Here is a 9,809-nt window from a genome sequence, read left to right as displayed (position 1 = left end):
TGAAAAGGAGTGAGAAAACTGTTAACCCCCTCCCCCTCCTTAAATATGACTAGTTAAAATCCTTGTCCAAACATGTCTTGTATTACAAAAACATAAATATAATTTACCTATACACAGTAATGATACATACATACACACATACATACATATACACATACATACATACACACATACACACATACATACATACATACATACATACATACATACACACATACATACATACATATGAAAGGAAACAACACAAAAGGATAACCAGTATAAGAAATATAAAAAATTAATAAACACAGTATCCTCATAACATTTGGTGCTACCCATCACCCCCCTCATCCCTGTACCTGGAAAATAGTTTCTTCATACCTCATTTTAAACTGTTTCATGTTTGGACATTGCTTCAACTCCATAGTGAGCTTGTTCCATAGTCTCACCCCGCCGACTGAAACAAAAAAACCCTTCAAGTTTGTGCGAATTAACGCTAAAGTAAAGTTACTTTTACCCCTTAAATTATAACTCCCCTCATGAATACTAAATAATTTCTGTATATTTATTGCTAATACATTATTTTTTTGCTTTGAACATTATTTGAGCTGTTTGATAGCCCACGATGTCTGTAAATGTTAGTAATTTAGACTGTAGATGAGTTTGTGTGTTCCTGATAGCCAGCGTTATTAATGATCTGTATTGGCCTTTTTTTGCATGATGGTTAGTGGCCTCGTCATTTTGACATTCTATGTACATGCAATTATTTATTATTTTTTTTACTATGCCCAACCACTGACAAACATTTCTTTATTAATTGTCCGAGAATGTGCTGGCATCTGCGAACCATTTGCTTTCTACTTCTTTCTTTCCTAGCTCCCAAAGTTGAGCAAGAAGCCGAAACCCAGTCTTGGCCGTACTCAGGATGTATTTTTTGTTTTTTGTTGGGTTTTTTTGAGCATTGTAGCGGCCATAAACCAGAGACTGGCAGAGACGACCGAGCACCAGCAAGAAGAGGGAATCCCTTTCATCTTCATTGAGCGTCATAATGCTCTCCCAGCCTGCTAACACTGCTCCACCCACATCCAGAGGCCTGGCGTTCTCCAGCATCGCATACATGATTGTTATTGCCACTTCAAATACATAGCAGTCATTACTGAGAAGAGAAAAGTCCAGCATGCCAGACACATTGTGATGCCCGTTACCTACTGGTGTGACAATGATGTTCTGGTCATTTGTGTCCCCGTGTATTATTCCTGTGAAAACACCATAGAAGCATTTAGTACCTTTGTGACTTCATATGGGAGAACTTGACATTTATTTAAAGGTTTGATGCAGTGACAGTGAAAGAAAATATTTATAAACATTTTTATGACACTTATATGACAAGGGTCAAAGGGTGAGTTTTTGGAATAAACTCTCATAGCTCCAAAATTAATAATGCATAAAAATCAATATTGTTATCAATTATCGATCTAATCAAGGCTGTAATAACCTCACCCCAAATATTCCACAAATATTGCATATTTTGTATTTTTGGCCTTGAGAAAATCAGGGTTTCTTATGACAAAAAGGGCATAAAAACATAAAAAATTAAAGGTTAGCTGGTTAGCCCGGAAGCTGCTTAAAGGTTTGATGTGGTGAAAGTGAAAAAAAGAAATTATATATCACAGTTTTATGACACTCGTATGAGATGGCTCATTTAGGGTCCCGAAGGGTCAAATTGTGAGTTAATTTTAAAGATGCCTTGAGGGTTAAGGTAATTGCGTGTAGTATTTGGTGAAGGTATAAGCCAAATTACAGCTACTGATTTAGGATATTTGTTACCATGCCATGGAGGTATTAAGCACTAGTAACGTATTGACACTATCCCAGTGCTTTCAATTTATGTTCTTAATAATATAACAAACAAATCCCAGATTATGTTCAATGAGTATGAGTATATAAAATGTAAAAAAAAAAAAAAACCTATATATTACCAGTAACTACAAGTAGGCATATAAAATTTTGTTAACTTGCAATAATCCTGCAAGGGTCAGATGAAACAAGCTGGAAACCAATGGTGGAAAGTAACTAAGTACATTTATGCAAAATAATCCTTTTGAGGTACTTTTTCTTTCTTCTTGAGTATTATCATTTTATGTAGCTTTATACTTCTACTCCACTACATTCAGCTGACAGCTTTAGTTACTTTTCAGGTCAAGAATTAACATGAAATACATGATCGATATAAAGTGATTAGACTTTTTATTTTATTTAAATAAACAGTATATTAAGTAGATCAAATTAGCCCTACCTTGAGAAAATTCAAATGCTGCTTATGTAAATGCATCAATAATAATAATAATAATAATAATATGATAATAATAATAATAATCCAATAATATATTTAGAATATTTTAAACAATATGAGTGGGGCTGTAGTTTTGATACTTTAAGTATATTTTGATGGTGGTGCTTTAGTACTTTTACTTCAGTGAGTTTTGACTGCAGGATTTTACTTGCTGCAGTGTAGAATAATTACTTTTACGTAAGTAAGGGATCTGAATGCTATTTTCACCACTGCTGGAAACAGTAGTAGATAGTTGAGAGTTTCACATTAAATAGAAGGCTTGTTAGCACATCCACCAGATACAGAGCAAAACAAGCATTCAGGGTGCACAGTGTAAAGTGATTGTTAAAAACCTAGTGAACTAAAACAGTTTAGTTGTGGGACAGAAAACCAAAAAAATGTGAGGTCCATGACAAATATGAGTCCCAGCTGAGGACAACAGGAAAGCCATCTGTAAACTAATACTGGGACTGCAATGTACATCTTCACCAGGTGGTGGCGCTTCCTGAAAAGGTGAGGGGATCTTCAAATGAAAATTACAATTTATCCAAAGGAGGGATCATTGTTTGCCAAGTCAACCTGACAAGTCAGTGGTGTACTAGAGAAAAACATGTCAGGGGATGGCCATAGCCAGCACGATACAGTCTCTAGGGATGATGAATGCCTTTACAACAGTAGTTAAAACAGTTAATTGGTTACAGAACATGTCCAAAGATGGTCTCCGCCTTCCCACTGAAACCCCCACATCTTTTATTTGACTGCTCTAAGCCCACACTGCTTCTTGCATTGTAACTGAAGGTTGTCTTGGAATTTCAATTTGGAACGATACTGGACTGAATAAGCATGCACTCGGTTTACAAATACCATAAACTGTAAAAAAAAAAGTTTTTACGGTAAAAAAAAAAGCTGTGGTTGCCAGAACTTTACCGAAATACATATGGTGCAACTTTTTCTAATATTACGGTAAAAGGATATTAGCACTGTTGATTTCACGTTTTAGATTGCCATTTTATTCCATATTTTTTATAACTCAACATAACATTTATAAATGCTGCATATATTAAAGATTTTACCATTAAATATTACAGTATATTTTTGTTAGAGATATGGTGTTTAGTACATGTAACAGTGAGAAAAAGAATTTTTACACAAAATAAATGCAAAAATTACAGTGATGGCTTCTATAGGCTATATATTACAGTATATTGCCAGTGTATTTTACAGTAATGTTTTGTTTTTTAAAAACTGTTTAAAAAACTGTTTTGGCTGAAACATACATTTACGGTGTTTCATTGTTACTGAAACTGAATTAACCCATTTATCACTTTACGCTCTTTTAACTTCATGGTTTAGCAGTTTTTCACCGTAAAATCTACAGACTTTTTTTTACAGTATACACAGAAATCAAATTAACTCATAACGAATATAGACTCGACATACAGTGAATGTAGACATGTTTTCTGTGTTACCTTTTTGGAAAGAGCTGAGTTTGGGCTGCACCTGTGATTTATACTGTTCAATGACTGCTTTGATCACGTCCTGCAGGGGATCTCCGTCCATCACTGATATGTAGTTTTCTATAAGCGGAATGTTGGATAAACTCCAAACCACATCATTTCTTTGGAAGACGTCCTGGTTTGGCGAAACCATCTGAAAAACAAACAAATGTTTTCAATATTAGATTTCTTTGCAATCTATTTGTATCATAACTCTTTGATACCTTAAAGCAACATTAATCAGTACAGTCTGACATATTTACTCTCCCTATAACTTTATATCGACTGGCACAAAAAAATATGCAGCTGCATGTGGAGATGAGGGGAGAACCTATAGTCTAGACGGAATTGTCCAAAAAGTGAAAGTGAGGAGCATTTATGGGTACAAGTCGGGAACTGGCCTACTTTACTTATTTCAAGGGTGCTGAATCCAAAAAAAAAATGGTTCCCAAGCGAAATTTTGAGTTTTTGACCTTCTCATTTGCATATCAAAATGGCGGCTGTTGGTCGTTGGACCATTTTCCCCCAAAAAATTTTTAAGTAGGCAATCAAAGATGAGGAAATTAAGTTTCTAGATCTATAGTCTAGGGTCAGAGCAAGAATATAGTGGAGGCCCAGTGTCTTTTTTATGTGTATATATATATATATATATATATATATATATATATATATATATATGTGCAAAATACCAACTTTTAGGGTGAAATTAAGCATTACTTGTGTCATTTTTTTAAGGCCGACATAAATATTCAATCAATATCACTTTTAAATGTTCCATTTGGTATTTTGCATATACATATGCATAAAAAAAGACACTGAGCCTCCACTATATCCTTGCTCTGACCCTAGACCATAGATCTAGAAACTTAATTTCCTCATCTTGATTGCCTACTTACAAAAAAACTAGGGGAAATGGTCCAATGTCTGTGCAAATTAGATATACAAATTATATATACAAATATACAAATTAGAAGGTCAAAAACTCAAAATTTCGCTTGGGAACCATTTTTTTTGGACTCAGCACCCTTGAGTTATGTAAGGTAGGCCGGTTCCCGACTTGTACCCATTAATGCTCCTCACTTCTTATAGAAGGCCTTTTTTCTGAAATCCGTCTAGACTATTAGGAGAAGTAACTTACTTGTTGCAATGACTTATCCATAGAGGCAACCAACTTGCCCACATGATAAAGATCTCGCGTTGTCATTGGAGATTCTGCAACGGTTTTTCCAGGTAGATAGGTCAACAACCTCACACAGTAAGTCTGAGCACCATGTCCACAGTCTGATAAGGTAAGGTGGATACAAAAATAGGAAAATTTTCCTTTCAGTATAACTCTGTATGGTAAAGAACTTGCCTATGGTTTTTCCTGGTTAATTTACACTGAGCAGAGCTGTGATTTAGATCTTTGCAAAAGAGTCTTAACTGCAACAGAAAGAGCAACAAAAACAGCCATAAAGAGCAAAAGAACATACAGCATCAGACACATAGTCACAAGCCGCATTAAATTAAATTGCCATGTTTAAAATTAGACAGCGGGATGAAACATTCTGTGATTACTTTAATTTATAAAGTGCAATGTGGTGGAAGGCAGTTTTCCCAAGTTTATTTATTATTATTGAGTTAAGCAGTCTCAAGATCTTGTCTGATGAGCAGTGGTTTTAAATTGAGACAGCTTCTGCATGACAAGTATAACATATAATATCAATTCAAACATTTTGTACTTGATTCCTGTTCTCCCAACACCCACAGTTCTGTCAAGCAGTCTACACTGTCCTAGAAAGTCTAACTGCAGCGCAACTAAACAATGAGTAAAACTGGAAAAAATGGTTCAATTCAATAAAGGTAAAGTCTGATCATGCAGTAAACACATCCAAAAATCCATAGAATCCATACTGTTTTTTAAGAAAATCACTGTGAACAGAAAATTTAAGAGGCTTCCAAACTTTTTTGTTTCTCTCTATCCTTGACTGCCCTTAAGTGATGATGATATAACCAACAGAGATTCAGTTGGCAGTGTGCTTGTTGTAACTTGTGCAATGATAATCAAGCAGTAAAACTGACACATTTTCTTCTTTCAATCATAGCAAGGGCAAAAAACTGAAGAATGAATATAATACACCTTGTTATGAACACAGGGACTCTTTTCTTTTCTCTCTTTTTTTTTACTCTTGATATACACATATTTAAAAGTAAGACAACTTAGACATTCAAGTTGTTTGTGTCTGTTTTCTTACCAGGGAATGCAGCTGTTAGTAAAACACTCTGCTGCTACCCTTCTGTGCAATATATATGGAAAAAACTATTAGACAACCATTGTTTTCTTCATTTTTTTGTTCATTTTAATGCCTGGTACAAGCAATGGTACATTTGGTTGGACAAATATAACGATAACAACAAAAATAGCTCACAAGAGTTTCATTTAAGAGCTGATATCTAGACATTTTCTATGGTTTTCTTGATAATGATTTTGGTTATTATCAACTTATTATTACTATATCTGTCCAAACAAATGTAGGGTGGATTCGGGTAATGTGGGACACTTAAGGTTTGGCTGGTTTATTTCCTGCTTAAAGTAAATATAGTCATCAAAACCTTTACTATTGGTCTACCATGGGTGTCATGTGACTGAAATTACATAAAATATTTTTAAATTTAGAAAAATATAACAAAGTCAAAATTGCAAAAAGTGTCCCACATTACCCGAATTCACTATACCTTTAGTCATACCGTCAGCATTAAAATGAACAAGAAATTGAAGAAAACAAAGGTGGTCTAATCTTTTTTCCATGACTGTAAATATTATATTTCTTACAGTTTTATATTCTATATTTATTGTCAGGGTTTCCAGCAACTCTTAGTTATATTCAGTTTTTTTTTTTCATGCCATATCATTAACTCCCCTGTTCAAATCCTGTCACTCCCACCTGCCAGTTAACCACTTGTTCTCTGCCAGATGGGCTTGTGTTTCACCAAGCCTTCCAGCGTTCTCTTGTCTGTTTTTGCCTGATCTACCTTTTCTGAACCCGCCTGTTTATTGGATTTTGGATTCCTGCCTGCCCCTTGTCAGATTTGTTTGCCTGTTTGGACTGAACTCCAGGTTTTTACTGTCTCTGTGTCGTGCTTTTGGGTTCTACTCTGCCAGCACTGGTGATCCTTACATTTATGCTCTATTGATGACATTTCAGAGAACAATCACTATGAGCCAATGCAAAGGAATTTGGTTCATGTGCATATTTTTTTATGTATAACTGACTGACAATAAAGTCTGTCTAAGTCTAAGTCTCGTTTAACCTCCCAGCTTTTTTAACATGTGCTTTATATTCACTCTCTTAGTCTTATGACTAAAGCTAAGAGAAGTTTTATTAAATAAGACTGCAGAGATATTTCGCTGTTACCTATTTTCTCCATACTCATGAGCTGCCCTGAGCTGGTGGGCACGGCTGTCTGGGCTGGAACTCCATGCTGGTGTAGAAAGGACATGGCAGAAGTCTGCACCTCCAGCAGGGTGGCCTTCTTGCTCTCTTCTGAATTCATGATCTTCAGGACATACTTGGTGCCCTCATTGTCCACCAAGAAGAAGTTCTGGTCGTAATAACTGGGCAGGGTGGAGATCTCAGCTGTAGTCACTCCGTAAAGTTTCAGTGTCAGGTCAGTTGCTTGCTGCAGGGTGAGTGTTGGCCTTGGATCAGCAGCTGTGGCATTATCTGCACAGAAGCGTACAATCACAATTTCATTAGGGCCGGGAATTTAACGCGGTAATTAAGATTAATTAATTACACAAAAGTTAACGCGTTAAAAAAATTGACGCATTTTAATCGCACTTATTTTTGCACGGCGGAGCGTTTCTCACTGGATGAGTTTCAGGCGGACCCATTATACTGAAGCACCAACTAGCGTTCATGAGTTCAGATAACAACAAACCACAGTGAACATGAAGGAAGAAGCTGATGAGAGCGCTTTGGTTGGCCCCGTGGATGACTGGACATTTTGTTACAAAAAAACAACCGATGGAAGCATCGATAAGAGCATGGTTGTGTTGCTAGGAACAAGGAATTCACATATCACCGCAGCACATCGAGCCTCAAGTATCACCTCAATGCAAAACATATAGCGGCTAGCGGCTAGTGTGGTAGCTAGCGTGGATTGTGTTTTACTTAAAAAACCAAACTATTATAGTTTACAGAAGGTCTACCTACCTATAGGCTACCTGAATTTGTACTATATTTCTAAATATGCTATTGCTACACTTAATGGCAAACATTACACTGGTCTGTTGGAATGAACAAAAATAAACAATATTTTTGTTGCTTAAGCTTATGTATTCACTCATTATTCAATGGTATACTAAAAATCCATGTGAAAAAAATCACTTCTCACTGTTCTCAGGTCAAAAATGTATATGCGATTAAAATGCGATTCATTTTGATTAATTAATTACAAAGCCTATGATGAATTAGATTTTTTTTTTAATCGAGTCCCGGCCTTAAATTTTATAACAACTTTCAAAACTGTGACTTGTGAAGTTCACACCAGTGTGACGGTCCCCTGACTAACTATTGATTATATCCTATGGTCTATTGCTGCAGGTACCTGGGAGGAGAGTGCCACTGATTAGTTGCGAGCACCTGGGCCTGGTGCTCTTCAAATATATAACCCCGCCTACCTGGAGCCTGGGGCTCTCTCCTTGTATGCATTTGTTGTTTTGTTTGCAGACACACAACATCCTCTTTTCACATTACAGCCACACTCATGCATACACTCACCCACACTACTGACTAGGGCTGGGCGATATGGACCAAAAGTCATGTCCCGATATATTTAGGCTGAATATCGATATATGATATATATCCCGATATTTTATCGCAAAGTGAGAGCAAATGTTCAGTCAAAGTCAAAGCCAAATTTGACATGTCACAAGTAGTTTTCATTGAAACCATATATTTAAGTGAAGTGAGTACCTTTTAAAAAAAAAATCAAAGCTCCATATAGTGCACATTTAAATAAAAAAAATATCTTAAATAAAAATAGGCTATTAAACAAAATCGGCCAATCTTTTTCTGAAATAAATATATTTATATGAGAAAAGAATAACGAACTTTACAAAAGAACTAAATATGACAAACTTTAGTAATATATAATAAGAAAGAAAAAAAGTGAACTATATCAATATAATATATATTAGACCGATATGGTCTAATGCCATATCACATTTAAAAATATATCGATATATCTTTAATATCGATATATCGCCCAGCCCTACTACTAACATACACTCATATATGGCTGTCTCCATATACCGATATGTTGTCGCTTTTTTGACATTCCAGCGAGCTGAGACGAGGACTGATTAGGTTACCGTTCATGTTGTGAAGTGTATTGAATATATGCTTATGTCGCTGAGGTTTTTTTCATTGTTTTTTCCATCTTTCCTCTCCTCACGTTGTGCTGTATTTCCGTCTTTCATCCCTGTCTCCCAGTCCTGTTCACCTCTGTCATACTGTATGTGTGTTTTAAGTATGACTGCAATGACTATAAAGGTGATTCTGATTTTGATTGATATATACAGTCATGGAAAAAATTATTAGACCACTTTTGTTTTCTTCAATTTCTTGTTCATTTTAATACCTGGTACGACTAAAGGTACATCTTTTGGACAAATATAATTATAGCAACAAAAATAGCTCATTAGAGTTTAATTTTTAGAGCTGATATCCGGCCATTTTCCATGTTTTTCTTGATAATAACCAAAATCATTATCAAGAAAACCATGGAAAATGGCTTAAATTGAACTCTTATTAGCTTTTTTATGTTATCATTATAGTTTTTCCAAACAAATGTACCTTTAGCTGTACCAGGCATTAAAATGAACAATAAAGTGAATAAAACAATAGTGGTCTAATATTTTTTCCATGACTGTATGAGTATATCTCAGCTTTTAATGGAATCGATTTTTCATAATTTAACAGATCATTTGTGTACTTACCCATTGTCTTTCAGCTGAT

At 35.3% G+C, this 9,809-nt stretch overlaps 1 protein-coding gene across 1 annotated transcript; it reads right to left on the bottom strand.

The window, feature by feature from the left end:
* Nucleotides 1-792: 792 nt before the first annotated feature.
* Nucleotides 793-9,794, bottom strand: LOC131977172 (hydroxylysine kinase-like). The gene is made up of 5 exons (XM_059340376.1): nucleotides 9,791-9,794; nucleotides 7,203-7,511; nucleotides 4,946-5,088; nucleotides 3,781-3,961; nucleotides 793-1,235 (listed from the first exon to the last, which is right to left on the bottom strand). The coding sequence occupies exons 1-5, from the start codon at nucleotides 9,792-9,794 to the stop codon at nucleotides 793-795; spliced, it is 1,080 nt and encodes a 359-aa protein (XP_059196359.1).
* Between the last annotated feature and the right edge of the window lie 15 nt (nucleotides 9,795-9,809).

Source organism: Centropristis striata, chromosome 9 (assembly GCF_030273125.1).
Source record: "Centropristis striata isolate RG_2023a ecotype Rhode Island chromosome 9, C.striata_1.0, whole genome shotgun sequence".
In the NCBI taxonomy this organism is placed as follows: Eukaryota; Metazoa; Chordata; class Actinopteri; order Perciformes; family Serranidae; genus Centropristis; species Centropristis striata.
This window is presented reverse-complemented; position numbering and strand designations above follow the sequence as displayed.

Coding starts and splice junctions, on each gene's coding strand:
- LOC131977172 (XM_059340376.1), bottom strand. Junction 3,962..4,945: donor TGGATAAGTCATTGCAACAA/GTAAGTTACTTC, acceptor TTTGTTTTTCAG/ATGGTTTCGCCAAACCAGGA. Junction 1,236..3,780: donor ACTCAGCTCTTTCCAAAAAG/GTAACACAGAAA, acceptor GTGTTTTCACAG/GAATAATACACGGGGACACA.